General features: G+C 40.8%; 1 protein-coding gene across 18 annotated transcripts in view; it reads right to left on the reverse strand.

Annotated features, from left to right (window-relative positions):
• Positions 1 to 1,806: 1,806 nt before the first annotated feature.
• The window catches only part of adgrl2a (adhesion G protein-coupled receptor L2a), a 92,147-nt gene continuing 72,157 nt past the window's right edge, over positions 1,807 to 21,796 (reverse strand). For 5 of the 18 annotated variants that reach the window (XM_041039587.1, XM_041039573.1, XM_041039574.1 and 2 more), the window contains 12 exons: positions 20,666 to 20,849; positions 19,798 to 19,920; positions 19,174 to 19,379; positions 18,348 to 18,521; positions 17,693 to 17,902; positions 16,734 to 16,954; positions 16,010 to 16,076; positions 11,331 to 11,422; positions 8,793 to 8,961; positions 8,441 to 8,569; positions 7,564 to 7,660; positions 1,807 to 3,170 (listed from right to left, as the gene is read on the reverse strand). In XM_041039587.1, the coding sequence (XP_040895521.1) occupies positions 2,323 to 3,170; positions 7,564 to 7,660; positions 8,441 to 8,569; positions 8,793 to 8,961; positions 11,331 to 11,422; positions 16,010 to 16,076; positions 16,734 to 16,954; positions 17,693 to 17,902; positions 18,348 to 18,521; positions 19,174 to 19,379; positions 19,798 to 19,920; positions 20,666 to 20,849 (2,520 nt within the window). In that variant the 3' untranslated portion in view covers positions 1,807 to 2,322. Of the gene's footprint in view, positions 3,171 to 3,806; positions 3,860 to 4,898; positions 5,127 to 5,805; positions 5,935 to 7,563; positions 7,661 to 8,440; positions 8,570 to 8,792; positions 8,962 to 11,330; positions 11,423 to 16,009; positions 16,077 to 16,733; positions 16,955 to 17,692; positions 17,903 to 18,347; positions 18,522 to 19,173; positions 19,380 to 19,797; positions 19,921 to 20,665; positions 20,850 to 21,796 lie in introns of those variants that run through there. The other 13 variants (XM_041039585.1, XM_041039578.1, XM_041039579.1 and 10 more) reach the window with 13 other exon arrangements.

Here is a 21,796-nt window from a genome sequence, read left to right on the forward strand (position 1 = left end):
TTCAAGGATTCTGTACAAGAGATCACAAAAAAGAAACAGAATTCTTCTATGACAACTTGTAGCCTCACATAATTGCACAAAATGTCACATAATTGTTGAAAAAGTCAAAACAACACGCAGCCCACACAGCATTATGTGCACCGGCTCTGACATAAAGTGCATTTTTGCTAAGTTCTGAGTCATTTCCTTCAATGCCAAATGGTAAACAGTGCAATTTCCAGCTACCCTGCTGAGAGCTGTCACTCTGCCTCAACTGGTGTTATATTAAAATGCCTCATAAATTAGCGCTACCTGAGGCGTAAACCGTACAGAAACTGAAAGTGGGCTTCAGCAGCAGCAGACATTAATTAGAGCAAATATGTGTCATACTCGGACATATTATATGTAATATATTTCTACAATATCAGCCAAGTGTAACGTTGACCCCTTGTTAGGTTCGTGGAGACGTCTCCATTCCCACATATGTATTAAAACCAACATCTTAAAAGATTTCTACAGTGCCGGGCTTCTTAATGGTGCCGGGACTAGTGCTCATTCAATAATATACTAAGTGGACAATGCTGTGAACCAGTGTCATTTTGAACCTTTATTAGTGTTACAACCACACAGAGGAACATTTACAATGCAATTTTCCTACCTGAGTTTCTCATCTTTGAATCACATGGAAAGATTTGGCTTCTCTAACACATATGGTGAAATGAGCTCCCTCTACTCTGCAGCGATTGAAGAAAAGCAGAACAAAAAGCAAATAAATCCCCCAGAAAACCAGATTCACCAATTTACCTTCAAAGGTGCTCGGGACTTACTTATAACCTGAGTCAAAAGTGTATTTTGTCCATAGCAAAATAATTAAACTTGTTTTCTCAAATAGTACCAAAAACAGAAACCATTAAAAAGCAACTGGCATTTGACAAAAAACTCTCACATTTATTTTATTTGTTAAACAAGTGTTGAACTTTACATCAGTCTTAAGTGATGAGCCCCTTGGTAACATGTTTACATAAAAAACATGAGCTACAGTACAGCATGTATACCAGTGCTGGAAATTATTCACACAATTCCCACTTATCTTTTGGAAAGATTTTAATAAATAAAATGTCCAAACCCAGGCGGAAGAACTACATTTATGATAGAAACTTTATCGTCAAAAGTTGGTTTCAATTCAGTTGAGCTTGCCCATCACTCTGCAGAGACTGTTAAAAAAAACCTATTTCATTCAGAATCACACAAAAAACTGTGCAATGCATAAATCACTTTAACTGGGTTTTTGCATTCCCATTCTACTAAAGTAATGCCGAATAAACATATTGCAATGGTCGGTATCAATGGAACTCATTAAGCGAAAAACACTGTTCACAAGTGGAAAAAGTGATAATGCATCTTTGTAATTTGTTGAATCCTCCTTTCTTTTCATAAGCCTTTACGTTCAAACACACACTACCATGAATGAAGTGTTGGAACCATAAACACACTGTATAACATATGTGCAACTTCTACACAATAGTCTCTCAAACGTAAAATTTTGCAATTAAAAGGTTTCTTCATATTTACGGTTTCCCATGAATTTTTATTTTACACTAGCAATACAACAAAATATATATTTTAGCCATTTTCCTTGACAACAATTCAATGTACAGTTGAGAAAATATAAGGCCAGGGGCTTGATTGCTAGTGGTTATACAATCCAAACTTCATGGTGATAGAGAACAACTCTGGGCAACCAGGACCTTATATTCCTTTTCTTACAGTCTGATCAGGAACATTTTACAAACATTGTCCATGTCCTGGTCCAGGGCGGTTGTTTTGTTTACATTAAAAAACAAAACAAAACAAAACAAAAAAACAAACAGGCTTCAACATGTTTGGGAGTGTATGTACAACCTTTTGACCAGGAAATTGCTGATCTGATGTAGCCGGTAATTATTCTTTGTTTTTTGTTTTTTTTTTGTCTTTTTTATTTTCGTACCTTAAATTTCTCTCAATTATTCAACAGCAGCAGCACATTTAAATACATAGTTGGCTTGTCTCTTAAAATGGAAATTTGACTCTGCATTTTATGTACAGTCTCATTAAAACTTTGCACTGCCATCGCCGTGCACCAAGTCTGTTGGTCTGCAGGGAAGGTAGGAAGAGTGGCATGTTTAGGGAAAAGGAGATAGCAATGCTGATGGGGGAGGGGAGGTTTGTAAATGGCTTGTGTGTATGACGGGGCTTCTAGGCTCTCTTCAAACATAAAACAAACTCTTCCCTTTCCTGGTGTGTCCTCCAAGAGGTAAGGGCTGCAAAAGGGCAGGAAGAAGTTTGAGGACAATTTAAATACATTTAAAGGCTTGTCACTAACTGCATTTGTCCTTCCCGTACATCGCCTTCAGGGATGGAGCCCTCTTTAGTAATGGGTATAATGTAACCATCACTGCTCCCTCGACCTATCTGGTAATAGGCTTGGAGCTGGTGGCCAGATCCTAAGTTAGGCATGCTCTTATAGTAAACGTCCTCATTCTCACTCCTCTTAGAAGGGGACAGGTCCTCCACCACATCGGGGCTGGTCTCTGGGTATGGTGAGTCCCTAAGATTAGGCATACTAGTGTACAAGGAGTCTCTGTTTGGGGACTGCAAACTATCATCAGGGTTGGTGGATGTCAGCTCACTGACAAAGGTATCAACTCCCCCATCGGTCCTCACCTTCTTCTGGGGTGCGTACAGAAGGGAGTGAGTCCGCTGGGGAATGAGCGGCGCCTCCAGCTCCTGCTGATGGTGCAGCTCGAGGCCCACTGTGTCACCCATGTGCACCAAAGACGAAGCATCGGCTACGATAGCGTCGTCTTCACTGCTGCTGCCGCCTATCACCGTCACCTTGGGCGGAGCCCGCTCCACGTGGTGGTGATGGTGGTATTGCAGGGGCTGCTGGTGATGGGGCGGATGATGTAAACTGGGGTGCTGCTGCTGTTGCTGTTGGTGGCTTTTGTTACAGGCACGCAGGTTGTTGTGTACTAGCTCGGAGATGATCATTTTCTCGAAGGCAGCATCGTCCAGACTGAGGCCGCAGTCTACTACCTGCACACTGTCGCCAAAGTCCCCATTGCGGAGCGAGTAGCTATTATTAAAGTTACCATTTAGCGGTAGAGTATCCATTGCACTCGTATCCCTCACCGCATTGTTCAGTGAGTGCCCTGCAAAGAGAGGAACATGTGAGGGGATTTTACATTAGTCACCACTGATAACTGTGAAAGAAACAAACTAAAGTTTAATGCTGTTTAGGATGCAGTTTCACATAGAAAACTCAAGTCAAGTCAAGTCAAATTAAGCCATGCCATAAATCCGTTAGTTGGGCACAATCCTTAACATACAATGTACAGGCATGCATTATTTGCAATGAGAAATCATTTTACTTTCTCACATATACATTTTGACTTTCCCTTTTTTTTTTTTTTAATTGCTTTAAAATAAGCAGAGCATTTATGTGTTTTAGTCTGCCACAAACGTGACAAAGCAATGAAAAAGATCCCAAACAACATTAAGAAAACAAAGTGAAACAGTAATCACCATCACAACACACCGGGCAAAAGTAGATGTTCACAATTATGAAGCCACAAACGGGCAAAGCTACAACACTTACAGGTTCTCTAGCAACTAATAGGTTGAATGTGCCAAGGGAAAGAAAAGGACAGAGATGGGAAAAGATTACAAAGAAAGAAAAGGGAAAGTAGTCATGTATCAACATGGGACAGCCATCTTTGTTCTCACTACAAGGGGAGCCCACAAGCAGCACTCCACCATCACCACACACAGCAGGTGAAAAGACTCACTTTGGACAACTCACATCATGTCTGTCTGCTCAGGCTATCTGGTCTAAGAGCAGCTGATGTACAAAAGAAAGTAAAATGATTTATTTTAACATGAAGAAGAATTACTAAAAAGAACAACAAAACACAAAGTAAAAATCTTAACTGCAACTTAGCAAGAGCAAGGGTTCAGCAAATGAAATAAACAAGCATTAAACAGCTTTTACTTTTATGAATTAAATGCCAACAGCTTTTTTGTAGATTTCTTTTGTTTTTCTTTTTTCTTTTCTTTCTTTTTTTTTTGGTTTGCATTGGTACACTTTCTGTCCGTTAGTTGGCAGCTTGTGTACCCAATGCTGGTAAAAGGTCAGAGCTTGCCCACAGCCCAGCACTTGGCATCCGTCACTGTGACAGTTCCCAGTGAGACCCCGGTCACTAGCAGTACAGCTCAAGAATAACACAGCCGCTGCAGAGGTCGGACGTGGTCATGTTAGGAATTTCTCAAAGCATGGAGGTCATGGAAAACAGCAGCAAAAGGATAAATATTAGTAATGCCATGATTGAGAGAGGAGATAAAGGAAAAATGTGCTCTGCTATGGCTGACATGCCTCCTTGTAGAACAACAGATGTAAAAATTAAGATAAAGACTAATGGGATATTTCATGGCAACATTCGTCTTTGTCCAAAAAAAAGGGAGTGATTGTGATTGTAGCAGGGAAGTTAAAAGTGCAGATTTTGCACAGCTTATTGTAAATTACAAGAAAAAAAGAGAGAAATGGAAAAAATAAACAGCTGCTGCCATGACATCCATGTGTTTGTGCCAGCTAGGAGGCAATTTACTGTCCAGACAGGTGTTGTCTGGAAAGGTGTGAGGGGAATACTACTGGACACTGAGAATGTTGAATGCCACAGAAGAACAGACATTTTGGGGGGAAAAAAGCAAAGAAAATGAGAAGAAAAGGGAAAAAAAGAAAGAAAGGACAAAGAAACCTTTCTGATAAATGCTCCTTTCTTCCAGAAAAAAGCAACACATTTTGGTCTGTTCAAAATCACAAATAAAGCAGAAGAGAGAGAGAAGCAGAGTAATGGGCATTTGCGATAAAGCTGTCAGATCTCAAAGATTACTTCAAATGACAAAATAAATCTTTTTTTTTTTTCAGATTGGAGTAGAATTTGGGTAGATAATTTTGTGAACCACTTGCTCATTGAGTGTGTGTTAATGGCCTAAAAGTAAACCAGTGATTGTGCCAGGGTTTTGGTTGTTTTTAATAAGCATGCTGAAAAAAATTTACATTTGATAGGCAAAGTTAAGTTTTACTCCCATACTTGTCTCTCTGTAGGTCACTAGAGGGAAGCACAGGGGAAAAGCACAAAACATGACAAGAGATGCCATTTCAGTTTCAAGATAGAATAGCACACATAATCACAAGTGCCATGTGCAACTGAGATATAGAGATATCTTTAAAATTTTTATAGACAGTGCAAAGGCTGCATTAAGCAGATCTCTATTAGGCAACACAGACTTTACTTGCAGTTTAATACGTTTAAAGGGGAAAACTCCCTCTAAAAACACACAAAAAATAACAAATCACCTGATAAATTCAGGAGCATAAATCTTAATAATCATGCAGTTTATACTACAGCTTCAGGCCTACACCAGTGTTTACATTATCTCAAGGCAGAATGTGCAGTATCTCCTTCCCATCTTAATCATTATGTCCCATTCAGAGCTGCATGAAAACATGTGCATATTTTCACACACACACACACACACACACACACACACACACACACACACACACACACACACACACACACACACACACACACACACACACACACAGAGTACTGTATCAAGTGTTTGAGACAATGATTCAGAAGGAAAGGCGATACTGCTGAACATGCTGCTTTCATTTGGTCTGTTGTAAATTCATCTGAAGAGATAAAGAGGGAGAGAAAGAAAGGATTCAAAACAGAGAGAGTGAAAGCCTGAATGCACGGTGAAAGTATTAAGTAAGCACACCTGGCGAGTTAAACACTGGAGCCGTGGGGGTGTTACATACGACTGTCTCAGCCAGTAAGGTGTTATAAGGGTTGTTAGTGCCTTGTGGTCGAAGAAGAGGATTTGTTAGTAGATAATTCCCGGTCATTCCTGGAGTGGCAAGACAGAAGAGGAGCAGATAAGTTTGGTGTAGTCAGCCAACAGTGACTGAAAGTTTCATGAAGAAAAGAAATGAAGGACGTGTTCAGTAAGTTTGTCTTCTGAGGCGTGTGGTGTGATCCAGGGTATCTGGCAAAAGGGTGTTTATTTTAAACTTGAGAATGCAGAATAAAGTTTGAGAAGCAACAAGCCGGCTCCTTCTGCAAACACACACAAAAAAAAATTCAGGCCCTCCTTACATTTAATGACTTTTATGTAGCAGCTTTTTCAGCTTTTTCACGTTCATTTGTTACGTATGTATATTGCAGGTCATTCAGAACAAATTTTGTCACTAAACAAATTTTCATCTCATTGCGCTCATTACTGCTTCCTGTCATCTGTGCTTTTCATAAGTCATATTTACTTCTTATTCTGAGCAAACATCACTTTTCAAAAATAGCACCCAGCATTTCTGTGCAAAGGTTGCCGTGTTTGAACTAGGTCCAAATATAAAGTCTCCCCAATGACAAAGAGCAGTATCCTTCCAAGTTTTGATATCAAAATTTTTATTTAGACTTTGGCCATTTTCTTCTAAAACCATGTCTTCCTTTCAGTTTTTTCCCTCCCAGTTCTCAGTGTGTTTTAAGGATTTCCACGGCCATTTATCACCTGTGTTAAATGCCATCTGTCATGTTGGGAAGTCTCCAGGGATGATTTTAATGACAGGGAAGTGCTTCCAGGAGATAGAGCCCTCCTTTAGTGCGCGGACTCTCCAGGGTAACTAGGCTATTACACCCTGGAGTGATCAATATCCAACCTTTACATTAACATCTCCAGGAAATGGTACTGTAGGAAAGAAAAGTCATACTTCTATATTGATACTGATATATCAAGTCCTAGGTGCAATGTTTTACTTTGTGGAAAGTGACAGTAAAAAAGAAAGAGAAGGCAAAGAGCAGCAGCGACAGGATTCAGAAGAGGGGAGCGGAGGGAGTGACGTTAAACTAACTCAGTGTAAACCATTTTTTTTCCCCTTGCATGCTTGGAAAGCCATTTCAGAGGCAGCAGAAAGCCTAACAACACACTAAGCACTCCAGGTCAGCCAGAGTTGAACATCATCTTCTCATCATCATATTTGTGCTCAAGCTAAATAATAAATGACAGGGTTTTTTTTCACCCTCCCTCCCGAACAAATCCCCCTGTAAAGTAACAGAGGTCACCTTACATGCCAGGCAACAAATGGCCTCTTTCTGCGTGTTAAGATTTTCCTGAAATAAAACTTTATTTCCCCGTTTTTAGTTTTGTCTATGTTTCCCCTGAGCCTGGGTATGAAATTTGGACATCCAGCGCTTAAATAAAAAATGTTCTTTCAGGCTTGCCCCAATTTGAGACTGACGTTACCAGCCAGAATGACAGTGCATGGAGTATTTGAGGATGGATTTTTGTAATCCTTCATTGGCAGAACAGGAAGACTAAACTAAAGGCCTAGATATTTTCAAGCTGAAGGCATTTATTATGATTAACAGAGAAGGATCCTGTATGGTGGTGTGAGATCACTGGAAGTTGAAGGAGATATTTTTAGCTGAATGATGAAATGTGTGCATAGGTGTGCATGTGGAGAGAAATGAGGTGTGAACTGACCTTGGTTAAGGGTGGAGGTGCTGTTGATGTCACCTGAGATAAAGGAGGACTCAGATTGCTTTCTTACGGTGTCATTCCACATTCTCCTGATACGACTCTGTCAGGTCAACAAGGGACAGTCATTAGGACTTTAAACAAGCCCGCTCACCTTTCAGATCAACTTTCATTTATTTTCTGTGTACATATCACTGACTATATCACTCCTCACAGGCCTTCTATTGTGCAGTGAGGCAAGGGCAGCACTTATGCCAACTTCCTTTCTATGTGTCTTTCAAAACTTATTCTATTTAGGTTTAGTTAACTTTTGAACAACTTGAGCTCCAGTCATGAGCATCTTGAATAAGACTGGTGGTTAAAGTGTGATAGGGATGTTTCTCTGTGAGCACAGTACATCTGGAGGTATTGTCTAATAAGGCCTATTAGCCTTTAATAACAAAGAGAAAAAGCAAATATGGGTTTTTTTTGTTTTTTTTTTGCAATTTCAGCTTTCCCCACAGTAAAATGTGCTTGCAGTGCTCTTTAAACAGTGCAGAACTATTTCCCATGCACATGACGTTAGTGAGAAAAAAGATAAAAGCGAATGCTAAAGGGGAAGAACAGAAGAAAAGTACTCATGCAGTACAGCAGATGCTGCTTGTAAAATGTGGCATGTGTGTGTCTCTTGATCTACCCCTGAAACTAAAATGCACGATGTGCATTTTTTTGTGCGATACCTACATGCTCATGATTAAAGTACATTCTCATGAACAATCGTTTAAACTTAGGCATTCATAACAAATTTAAATGAGCTGTATGATGAGCGTGTGCGTGCAGGAAGTGTTGTGTTCTCTTTTCCGACGCCAGGTGAGTCTTTGACTGCATGAAGTTGCTGGTCTACCTGTGTACCAGAGGAGTAGCGCGCGCTGGTCCGTGTTGTGGAAGTCTTTGCAGAACCGTGTGAGCTCTCAGTTGGCAGCCCTCCGCAGCAGTACGTGTGGCGGAAGCACTTGCTGTACTCTTTGCGGACCTGCGTGAGCAAACAGCCGAGTGTTTACATACAATGTTGACTTTACATATGACTTAGCCAGGATCTTGAAGCAAGCAGTGTTTGTTCTTTATATCAGCATGCGGTGCTGTGTGAATTCTGCATGCCTGTGTGAAGGTTCGGCCTTGACAGCTCAAATTCAGAAGCCTTTCACCTTGAAAGAAAAATCACTGTCTTTGAGCACTGCGGATGACAAGAGGCTTACTTTTTTCTGGAGAAGGCAATGGAAGATGAAGATAAACATTCCTTGGAAGGTGTTGAATATGGTGAAGAGGTACGCCATGACAATCGAGGCCTCATTGATGAAGAAGAGACCAAAGGACCACGTCAGACCCAGCAGACACAGCAGGGCGAAGGCGCCCATGACCCAGGATCTAAAGGACAGTGAAAAACAAACACAAGGAGAGGACAAATCCAGCATAAGAAGCGTTCAGTGACCGTATAAAAACGAGCAAAAATCCCTTCCCCACTGTCCCCACCGCTCCATTCACACACACTCTTAGCCCAAACGCGAATGCAGTTCCTGCCTTCAAACATACAAGAAGGAAGCAAAACCTTGATCTGGTTTTCTGTAAATAACTTTTTATGTATTAAAACACACAGAACAGCATAATAAGACAGCACAGAGCACAGAGTTTAAAAAATAAGCTAAAAACTAATACTATCACTAATGCTATCACTTACTAAATATTATCTTTCGAGTGTGTTATCAGAACTGGAGAGCTAGACAGATGTGGAAAGAGTTCAAGGAAAAAAGAGATTCCCTGCATGGTGTGTGAAGGTCCTGTGGAGCCTTCAGACACCAGCAGTGGTCACAGTTCAATGCTCAAACACACAACAACAACAAAAACAACAGTGGACTTCAAGATGATGGACGTTGTGAGAGTGATGAGTCACATGGACAGTGGATGAGTAGCTTTGAAGCTGCAGTTTGGGAGAGGATGAAACGGGCAAAGACAGAAAAAGAAAGAAAGAAAGAATAAACGAGGAGAGAGAATAAACTACAAGCTGAAGAGGAGACTTCTGGGCAACATGTGCTTACTTGATAAACCGTTTATTATCTTCATAGCTAGAGAGCATGATAAGCAGGAAGAGAGAAACACAATTAGATCAGAGCGCATAACAGCGTGGGTTAGTCGGCATTTGAGTGAGATATCTTCAACTTTGATCCAATGGAGATCACGGGAGGCAATGAAATTAAGGGTCTAACAAGAACTGAAAGTTGTATGTTTTTGCTGTTGATGCTGGAATTTGCATTTATGCTACGGTATGCGTGGGTGGTGGTGTGTGGGTAAAATTATCTGAGGTGTATAGTAAAAGCTTACCCAGGCAAATCTGTATTATAGTAGCCATCACAAACGCGATAATTACTGGTGTGGATCGCAGAACAGAGAGAGGAGGAGAATGATAGCAGAAGAGAAAGGAGAGGGTGTGCGTTAACTTTGCGTTCACATGCAACATGCAATGACACTGGTGCTAAACCGACTCTCAGACCAAACTTTGGCATGAAAAACACAGAGAAAAAGACCACAAGGAAACAGCTATTAATACACAATGTATCCCTGCAGTATAAACAAGCTTAAAAGAAATAATTTCTAACATCCAAGTACAAATGCACACCAATCTGAGTGCCACCATGTTCAGTTAATGTGTTCTGTTGTGGTTTTCTTGATAAGGGAGTAGTCTATCTCAAATAAACCAAGAAGTCCAAATAAGCCCTTTTCTGACTGTTCTTCCTGATTGCAGTCTCACCACAGTGCTGTACTGTTGCACACATTCATTACGAAAAAATGAAAAATAACAAACACTGAATAAAAATAGCAACACTGCTGCTCCCTACACCAAGTCGTGGAACTTGAAATATAATGGTACCAATTGAGATGGGGCTGCACTTCTGTGAGCAACAAAACCATATAACCCCAAATGGAAGGGGCCCTGAAATTCAGCCTGCAATAAACAGCAATAAATATTGTTTTCACATAAATGCAACAAAACAAAACAATTAGTGCTTTGAAAAACTTTGCTTTCCTTCCCAAAGCAAAACACATCATAAAATGTCGAGGCGACTCAACTAGAAGGGTAATGGTGGTGTGGGGTGGTGGTCAGGTGGTCAGGTGGTGGCGGTTGTGTGGGGAAGGATTTTTTTTTTTTTTTTTCTGAGATTAGAAGCTGGGATCTATAAAAAAAAAAAAAAAGGTTTGACATATTCCAGTGGCAAACACACATGCTAGCTGTTCCACTGTGTACCCCACCCTACCGGAGCCAACAGTGCTTAGTTAAGTTGCAGCCTTAGAGTGATGTGTGTCATACCAGTGCAATTCTGTGGTTAGTGGCTCAGAGCAAAAAACACAAAGGACAAAAAGACGACTCACAGTGTGTGTGTGTAGTCATCATGACAGCTAAGTCATGCCAAAAGTCTAAATCAAAATCTGTAGTACATCTGAAATCTCTTAAGTCAAAGTAATGAATTTCTCTACTGAAGGTTCCATTTGATCTAGATGATTTCAAAAACTGACCCCTCCCAAAAAAAGAAACACATTCATATATTTTAATCCCTAGTCCAGTACTGAAACTTGGCTTGGAGGTGGGGAATGTAATGTGTTTTCTTATGAAAAAAAAAAAAATCATTACCTCAAGAGTAAAAGAGCCTTAGTCTTCCTGGGGGTAGTGGCAGAATAGCACCAGTGTTATATTGCTGATAAGCAAGAGAATGCGTGGGTTTAGCATGTGAGGCTTTACTTACTTTATATTCTCCAGTCGGCTAGAGTCTGGTTTCAGGGTGGTAGAGTGCTTCACCATTTTGTACATTGTGATGACCAGGAAGATGAGATTGAGCTGTCAAAACAGAGTAATGGCAGTGTTAATACATGAAGATGTATGACTCAAGATATCGCAGACAGAGAGGGGAAAAAAAAAACTGTTAATTTGTCTATAAAATATATTAAAAGAGGAGAGCCTTCAAATCTGTGCATGTCCACAGACTAATCCAATAAACATCTATCGTTCCAGCCAGGCTCAGACGGGCCGACTGGCGCCAAATTTAGTGTCATTCTATATCAATAAGAGCATGGAAATGCATTAAAATCCATCACAGTATAAAAAAAGAAAGAAAAACGGAGACAGCCACACAGCAAGTCAGAAGGGAATGAAAGTAGCAGGAGAAATAAGAGACCCTCTTGTTGTACAAAACAACTGCATATCATTTTATGCACATAGTGAAATATTATAAGGTATAACCAGGTGCAGGAACACTGGAGGGAATATAGTATATTTTGTTCAATTCTTGAGTGTGGACAGATGAAAGAAGTGAGAGAAAGGAGAGGGAGATGGCGTTTGCTTGCTTGTTTTAATGTATTAAATCTTAAGTGAAACAGTGGCACATATCAAGTCGAGACAAGGATACTATGTGCTGTGTTTCTGGGTGCATTTATTCGGTACCTTTAAAAATCAATACTGTGATTTAAAGACACAAAGGCTGGATGGGCCAGCAAGGAGCCGCTCCAAATAATTTACTTCAAAAACATTTATTCTGGGGGAAACTAGTCCCTGACACAGCGTGTACATGCACTCACAGCAGACGAAGCATATTGTGTTTGTACTGCAAGCCAGGCATGTATAAATAATGTCAAGGAATATCTGAGGAAGAAAAATTGAAATGTGTGTCTCCAATAGTGCATATCAAAACATTAGACAAATACAAAAATACACCAGGTGCACATATGTAACTCACTCTATCTGTGACATGTGAGTATAGAAAAAAAAAACATACAAATAAACACATCTGCAACAACAAAAGCAGTTTTCCAGGTGAGCCTTACAAACGGTGCATTTCAGTGTTATTATGTTATTTTTTGAACGCCAAAACACTGGCAAAGAGAAAAATGGAGACGCATTGCCAGTATGAGGGCATGAAATAAATGAATGACCTTTGTGTGCTGGACTCAGACCATGGCCATTCACTCTTGAACAGAAATTATCCGTGTTCTGGTGCACACTGCTATCAAAAGACTGCCTGTGATCAATACATCACCCCACCACATGCAATCAACTCATGGAGCCACTCACAATAACCCAGGCAGTAAAAGAGAGGGATGACTAGAAAAAAAAAAATCCTGAATTGTGAACCTTCTTTTATATCACAGACGGCACTGAAACTATGTTTTGTTTCGCAGCTATCAGCCATTATTTCTATCAGCCGCCTGCATGAGTCAGACAGTGGGGGAGGGAGGAGGGACAGGAGGGTGAGGAGTTTTGAAAAACCTTTTCACACAGCCTGGAGTGGTGACATGGATCCAATGAGACAGAGGAGAGGGACACAGTACTTTAAAGTAACCTAGCAGCACGGCACATGTTCCCACCCCCACCGACATGCTTTCGCAGCCCTTCCCGGGGGATCCCCCTTGGTAGAGCAAAGCAGCCTTGCCTCTATCCTTCACTCTGTCTCTCTGTCTCTGAATCATCACTGCAAGCCATGCAGAAGCACCTCGCCACACTGGGACTGAGGAGAAAGCTTTTTCTGAAGTGGACTGTGTGTGTACACACTGAACTCCAAATGAACTGCCGGGGATAAAATATTAAAGGTGCAGATGGAGCTGTCCAGATGATAAGAACTGCTCACGACATGTCATGATCCAAGAGGCCTTGTGTTGAAGCTATCTCAAGCATACTAATGGCTTCCCCCACCACTCATTACTTCCATGTTCGCCTTTCATGGAGCTAATACCCCCTGTGCCCAGAGACAGGGCAACCTCTGCCTAAGAACAAGGATCTAAATGCCTTCCACCAGCTCTTGTTTTCAGTCAGTATTTGGGACCTGTTTCCGCCAAGAGCAAAAAGAATAAAAAAGAAGAAGAAACAAAAGGATGAGAAAAAAGCATGACCACCTCAGGTCAGAACCAATGTTACTTGGCACAAACATGGCTGGGGTGTTGGGTGGGGAATCCAGAAGTGAGCCAAAGCCAGAACTCTCTCCCTTTTTTCTTGCTTGTGCGCCTTTTTCTCCTTCTCTCCCTCTCCCTCATTGACAAGGACAAAGCCAATTTGTAGAGAAACCAGGGTCACGGGTGGTGTAGACAAACCTTGCTCCTACATGCTCCCCCGAGATGCTCCTTTCCACAGTACTTTGTCTTTTTGTGTCAATTGTTGCACAGAATCACAGGAGCAGTGTGCGTAGCCTGAGCCAGTGCCGCAAAACCTCATTCCTGTCACACATTAGCTCTGTTACAATACATTAGCTCCTCACAGGGTCATGATTCTATCTCTCCGGTCATCACCACTGGGATCCTGATCATCATTTCCACTGCAGACGCATTTTTCATGCAAATCATTACGGAAGCAACACACGATTGGAAAACAATGAGGGCCCAATTTAAGGAAAGGAAACATATTCCTGTGTGGCTGACAAAGCATTTTGCTGAGACAGAGAGATATGTATGTTTGTTTTAATACCACGTTAGCTTTTCCTCAATTATAAGCTCACACGTTCAAAGTGGTTGTGGAGAGACAAAAAAAAAAAAAAAAAATCAGTAAAAGCAAAAAAAAAAAAAAAATAGAAACAGGTATTTCACCACTTACTCAAAGACATTTCATTTCAACATAGAAACTAGTAAGGTCTTCTGTGCACTTCCCTCCTCCATTTTTAAATGCAACATCAAGTGGCAATGTCTCTCTTTGAGGAAACTGTGAAATGCAGTCTAGAGAGTAGATTCGTCTTTTATTTATTTTGTTACGACACAGACAAAGAGCTGTAGTATATCTTTACTTTGAAAGCTCCTAGCAGGCAACCAATGGTGTGCAGAGACTCACTGGAATTTGACATGGGTGCCCCCTCTCCTCAGTATATTTTCAGTGTCAGTTTGATGTTCAACAGAGGTCACTACATCTGTAGATACAGTACCAACCATTATGCTGGATAATGAACACAGTGCTGAACAAATACCACCCGCCCTCTCTGCACAGCAGCATGACAAGTTTGCGGAGATTCCTCTTCCCTTGGTGTGCATGAGGGCAAAGCAATACATGGTGTGGTGGGCTGAGCAGATATATCTGAGGAATACCACCTGCTATTTTGTTTTTCTTTTTTTGCACGGGGAGGTAAGACTCCCTAAGGTCTCATTCTTCTGAGCCTCTCTGATGGAGCGGGAGATAATAATGTCATGACCAGTAAATAATTGCATGCCTCAATGGGACATATGTCAATATGATATGCTATATGTCCTTCACCCCTGATGGTCCTTGACCAAACAGAGCGGTGCCTTTGCTTTCGTCTTCTCCCCGACACTGTCATTTGCTATTTACTACAGGCAGACAAACACACAAGGAGGCGGATGCAGAGGAGTGAAAAAAAAAAGGAGCTGTAAAATCTAACAGTTCTATCTTACTGAATGTGCTGTAAAATTGAGCCTTGAGGCCATTTTTAATCTTTTTTTCCCTTTTATCATAAATACTGTAAACTTGAAGGCCTTTTGGAAATGTCTGCAATGCAGTGGCATGCAGTAACTTTCACAGACAGGCAAGCAGAGCTGAAGAACCGACCATCCCCCACCATTCTATCCCCACAAACCACCACCTCCATGTGCGATTCAGCTGTTTACTACACCAACAAGAAGAACAGACCAGACTGAAACATATCATTTCATGACAGTTGTAGTAGTAGCAAATCTTTCTTAAATTCAGGGTCTGTGCTGTCTCATGATTTTGTGCTGCCTGTACTTTCCTGTGCTGAATGTCCCTCTCCTGCAGTACTCTGACCGTACTCTGACATCTTCACTGGTACAGTTTCCACACGCATCTATGCGTGTGTATAATGATGCGTGTGTATATGATAACTGATCTCAGAACGGTCGAAGCTGAGTCAAGGGCAGCTTGACAAGCACACTTGTTCCTAGCTAGCTATAGGTAGTGACCCGTCAAAGATTATGCTTGATTATCCACAATGCGAACGTGCATACGTCCGAAAAAAGTTGCTCTCCTGAGACACGGCCACGCCAAAGAAAATGACAGAAACGATAGACGCGATGGCTTTTAATCAACCAAACTTCCCGAGATAATCGCCCACTGCCACCAAAAGGGGGCAGAATTAAAAAAGAATACAAACATCGACTACACTTGGTCTCATTCTAATTGTCTACTCATAGCTTTAACTGGTCAAGAACCGCTTGCCGTGCTGCAATGTGATACTTTATGGGAGTTTGGCAAATACACTATCAAATCCTGATCCTTGTCTGGGAGTTGAAGGATGCCTTGAAATCTGTCTTTCCCGTAAAATTAACCTGTCATTGCTGAGGAGACTTAAAGCAAAAATCTTGCTGAGTTTTCCTTCAGTTCAACCATCTCACTTTCTTTATCTCTCTCCAGCATCTCTTTCATCTCACCCTCTCACTCCGTCAGTTTCAGTATTCAAAGAAAAATAAAACAGCTTACCATGATGATAAAGGTGACAGGTCCTATAAAGCTCCATATGAAATGATTATCCACTCTTAGCCAGCACCTATGACAAAGAAACACACACTTCACATTGGGCCAGCCCACAACAGAAAACATTATCAGTGCTGCCTTCATGCTCCTGCGGCTAAAATTAATGGAAAGAAATTCTTTTTCAGTTACACACTAATGACATTCAGTGTGTAATTTCTACTTAACATTTAACTTGGAGCGCTTTCAAACACTACAATACAAAACAGTTTTGTACAAATACCTTGTACAAAACTGAGGGAAGACCCTAAGAAGCCCTTCTTGATAGCTGGGTCTTAGCTGAGATATGGCCATTAATCTACGTAAAAGGCTTTTTCTGCACGGTGCTCTTCTCTTTAAGGGAGCATTTACAAACAAGAGGTCACAGGAGGGTCTTTGAGCAGAAGGGCATTAATGTAGCTGTGGCCCCCCTGAAACCACAGTGTTGAGTCTGTCAGCCACTTCCAAATGACATAAAAAATTGAACAGCTGCCCATCCCTGGCAAAAGGAGCTCAAATGTTTTGGTGTAGTCTCCAGGGATGCGCATAAGGTACTGGCAGAAATGATGACTAGATTTTTTTTTTTTTTTTCTAAAAGCTGCCACATACAGACACAGCAGGTAAGCCCACACAGTGTAGCATCCATCAAGTCTGCTCTGCATTTCCAAGGATTTGTTCACAAAGCTGCACTTACGCTTTCTCGGTCCCGTAGCTCCCGTAGTCAATAGCTGCGGAGACACCGACCACGATGGCGGGGAAGAGGTAACCAGTCACGTAGTAGTACTTTTTCCGTGAATATTCACTCTCAAAGACCTCCACAAGCATGAGGTACAGCTGGACCCCCTCGAGACACATCCAGGAGAAGGAGGCCAGGAAGAAGAAATGAAGGATTCCCGCAATGATGGCGCATCCAATCTAAGTCAGAACAATAACCAGTCACACAATTAAAGAATATTTATTCAAGGTAAAACAGGAATACACAATATAATTACAGTTTCCTTAAAAAAAGCAGTATCTCCATTGTACTTTATTGAAAATTGCATATCATATATCCCATGTTTTATTAAAACCTTCTGAAAAGACGACATTCACCGCTGCTGCCTCACCCATTCACAGCCACACGTATCAGTGAAACTGATGAAAAACGGTAATGAATATTCATTTACCACATGGGCTCTCACGATGTGCGGGTTTAACTTTTCATCAGCACGGTGGAAATTTAAATGCCATTTGTATTTGCAGGTTAGAGTTAGTAGATTTAATCATATAGCTCAGCATTGGAAGCTTTGATTCCCAGCTGTACACAGAAAAATCTTTTTTGCACTCCTAGAAATTCAAGAGGAAATGTAGGTAGGAAAAAAAAGTAAAATTGGTATGGATGCAGGCTCAGCCATGGCAATGTGGCTTTAAGTGAAAGAGGAAAAAAGACCTGTCAAGTGGAAGACATAGGCCCTTAGTAATCTATATTAATGGTGCTGTCCCACTCATGTCATGTCAGGGACAAGCAGGGAAGGTTAGAAACAAACAATGCTTTAAGTCTCATCAATTTCCCTCTGAAAGGGTCTTTTGTTTTGTTTTTTGGGGGTGAGAGGAGATAAAGTGAAAGGGAATGAATCAAAACCAAATCAATAGGGTGCAATCGTTCTGGCTTACCTTGAGCCCCGTCATATCGATACCAATTAGGAATATTAACTCGGCGATGAAAAGATTAATGCACAAGTTCTTGTGGATGGTGTTGCGATCACTCTGCAGGCCCCGGAAGAAGCAGAAGGTGAAGATGCTGATGGCGAGACAGACGAGGGACACCACGATCCCAACGCGGGTGATGACGGTAAGAAGTAGCTCATGGGGTCCGACATTACCCTGGGAGAGGTAAGGGATAAAATAAATATTTTATTATATTTTTAAAAAATGACAGTGAATAAGAAAAAAACTGTGTGAATGTGTTTTCACGTTAAGTCTGGGAGGAATGATTGAAACATTTTATTTATCAAATCATATGTGACCGAATCAAGAATACTCCCTTCAGATTTTATAATGAATGACTGATTAAGAACATAAGAAAATGTATGTATTTATTATAGTTGCAACTAGGTTAAAAGTACCATCTGTGATTAAAAAGTTTTTAGACTTTAAATAAACTTTTCTGGAGGATCTTTTTATAAGGCAAGACAAAAATAAGTTCTTCTAACTTCCCTGCAAAATTGTTAGGTGATGTCATACGTGGGTCAAAAAAACAAAAAAAAAGTATAATAAAAATGATAAATAAAAGCAATACGCTGACATGACATAGTGTGACGCAACATACTGGGATTTCACGGTGCGCCATGAGGATGGCAAAGTTGGTGAGATGACTGCAGGAGCAGGTGGTGTGTGTTTCGTTGGAATCCAGGAGTTTGCAGCCTTGGGTGGACCAGTAGCCCATCATACTCCTCTCAGAGTAATTCCAGAAGGAGCAATTGGAGTTGAAGTAGCGCTCCATCTGCAGATAACAAGAGATATGGTTAAGTGTCCAAATAATTGACTGCCTGAAATTGAAGTACATGTAGAACACAGAGGCCATTTACCCCCTACTCATACAAAGTATTTTTCCACACTGATATGGATGAGGATTTTTCACTTCACAGCTCTTATGAAGCAATTCATATGTTGTATCTCATTTGGCACATGCTTGCCAAATCATCCGAAGCATGGTTGGGTATATGAGGCCTTAATAACAGAGAAGCATAATTGTTTGACGGCATGTCTTTGGAATTGCACAATTTCTCTGATAAAGGATGGAGTCAAGCATGGCCCTCTGGGAACTCTAGTGACAACTTTAAAAGACGAAAGATAATTGGTGCTCCGGTAATTTCATCCTAGATTGTACGGCTAATCTAGGAGTTAATTCCCCCCACTATAAAAGAAAATGGGTATCATTTATATCCCAATGTTGATTAAAGAATTAGTTTTCATTAAGAATTCACTTAGGTTCTAAAGACTCCTTTAATTTGATGTTCAATGACTTAAATAAACTGCCGACTGACCTAGTCAGACATTTACAATTCAAATTGCAGATCTCTGTCTACTCTGGATGTTCCCTCCTGGACTTTTTTTAATATGACCCCTCCATTCATTCCAGCAGGGAGACTCACATCAATGTGCTTCAGGGTAAAAATCACCGGGTCATTAATGAATACACGGCTGGACTCTTTGTTGATTGAGGCAGCAATGATGTCAGAGTTGACGGCCACCGACACGTTGCGGCCGTAAGCTTCGTTGGCCATCTTGATGGTGGCGTTTTCTGTGCTGAGAAACTGGCCCAGGTTTTTGTAGAGGACAAAAACCAGCTTGGCAACTCCTGAAGAGAGACAGACATCAGAGGATGAGGGAAAAAATGTATGAGGAAAAAGCTGTACTGTATGAAGAAAACAACTACACAAACAGAGGACTGAAAATATTTAAGCACCCCTGTTATTTCAATTCAGTTCATTTAGTTATTTCAGCTGTAGTTATTTCAGTCTAAATACTCAACAAGAATATTACTACAAAGATGAGAGAAAGAGAGAGAGAGAGCTTTTAAATGTGGCCTCTCATTTTTGAGATAGACTCGTTTCTGTCGTGTTCCTACACTAATACAGACAGCCTTTTCACCTTTTCAAAGAGACAGGAATGGGAGCAGAGGTCAAATAGCCATGCATACATTTCATAGTTTCTCACACAATAAAAGAATTCCTCGTCATCTTTCTTTTCTTTTGGTATATTTATCAAGAGCTTACCATTCCGACTGTTGAGCTTGACAGTGTTGGCCGAGAGCTGGATCGAGATACCATCGTTGCTGGATTGTGGAAATTTAAAATCCTGAACCTGGCCGTCCGTGCTAAGTACATACACATCCAGGACTGCCAGGCGCGGTGCGGCAGCGGGTGGGTTAGAGGGAGAAAGATAAAGGGAAAAGAGAATGCGATATTGGTCATTGCATGACCTAGATTGAAAGACATAAAAAACTAAATAGTGGAGTATAGTGATGCCAAAGCTTTCCTTTTGACATTTCCACACAAAGTGAAATGTTGAAGAGACCAGAGGACATATCAGGCACTCAAACACTAAATCTCAGAGACAGTGAGCTACAAAATAAAACGTCACTCACAAAGTGATCATTTTATTCCAGTCAGACTCTTACTAATATGAATAAAACGGTGCTGAAAAAACAACAACCAAGCAAAAGCCCTCCTTACATGGTCTAACAGCTGAAAAAAATGAGGGAAGGAAGAGGAGGCTGTGGATAAACAATGTACTTTTTCTGACTCCACAGCAGGCTAATGTTCACATTAATGTATAGAGTTACAAGGTCTAGACGCATACATTTATAAACTAAGCGTGCGCAATCAGAGAATCCAGTCTATTTAATTGTCTGATATTCATCACTTTGTCAGTAAGCGACTCGTTAAACCTAATATGCGTTGTTTTTCTGTTCCCCCGAGGTTTAAACGCTTATTATGAAAACAAAGTCCTTTTTTATGTGGCAGCCTTGTTTTCCTATCACAAGAGTTACTCTCTCAATGAATTGAAAGTAATCAAATTAACTGAGCTTGCATCAATCGAGAACTCTTGTCATTTGCTTACCACAAACTGTGCTTTACTTACTTATATTTTCTGCAGGAACTTTGACAAAGGCAGGTTCCATGAGGTTGTCGGCAAGGACAAAGGCCCCTTCCTCCAAAGTATCCAGTAACATGGTGGCTGCATGCGTTTGTTCTGTGCTGTTCATGTCTTGCCAGGACTTCAAGGCCTGTGGTCGCAGAAGGTTATCTACTGTGTCCACAATGGCCTGTGTCCAGACAAAAAACAAACAAATACATACACAAACAAAAACAAAGATACTTGAGTAACTCAGAAAAAAAGATAAGCAGTGAATGAGAATATACATATATTTATATATATATATATATAAGCAGTGACATGCAGACACTGAAATGAAATTAATGAAATGCTGTCACTGAAGCATCACATCTGTCGGGATTAAAATGAACAAGATGAGAAAAAATAAAGAGGCTTTTTTTCAATTGCATGTATGAAAAGAACAATCAACTACAGATATTTAGTGGTTAAGAATGAAATAATTTCTGAAACTGTATTGATCATGAAGGAGAAACTGCAGAGGAGGAGATGAACAAGAGCATTGTTGGAGATGTGCAGATTCAGTTTCTATCTCAAGGACGCAGCATCAGGGCAGACACCAGGGTCACAGTGTATTGAGCCAATCAGGTCTGTCTGTTAACAGGATACTAAGACGTGGCCTGATGAAAGTCAAAGTACCAAAGACCGTCCAAATTCTCTAACTGCAAAGTTCAACATCTGGCATGTAGAAACTTACTTTTGACCAGCAGTCAGCTTGTACTCAAGTGCAAATAATTTACCGCACAATAAATCTCCCTGCACTAAAGCAGTAAATTCATGCAAATATTTTTCCAGACGCTGGGTTTTTCTCAGGTAACAATCAAATCAGTGTATCTAATCAGGTAATCAATGCCAGCGATGGCTGATGGGGGGTGGGGAGGGGGGGGGTGTTGCTAATGTGATGTTGCGTCAAGTTTGGCAGATGTCAGATACTGCTGACTCAATGATCTGTGTCCCAGATCCTTTCATGCTGTCATTAGTCAAATAAATGCTGTCATTTACATTGACAAAACCTCCCTGACACCATCACTTCCTCTAAAAAATATATGTTGTGACATTAAAAACCAAAATGCTGATGTGACATTTTTAGGGAGGTGG

Source organism: Toxotes jaculatrix, chromosome 6, assembly GCF_017976425.1.
Source record: "Toxotes jaculatrix isolate fToxJac2 chromosome 6, fToxJac2.pri, whole genome shotgun sequence".
Classification (NCBI taxonomy): Eukaryota; Metazoa; Chordata; class Actinopteri; family Toxotidae; genus Toxotes; species Toxotes jaculatrix.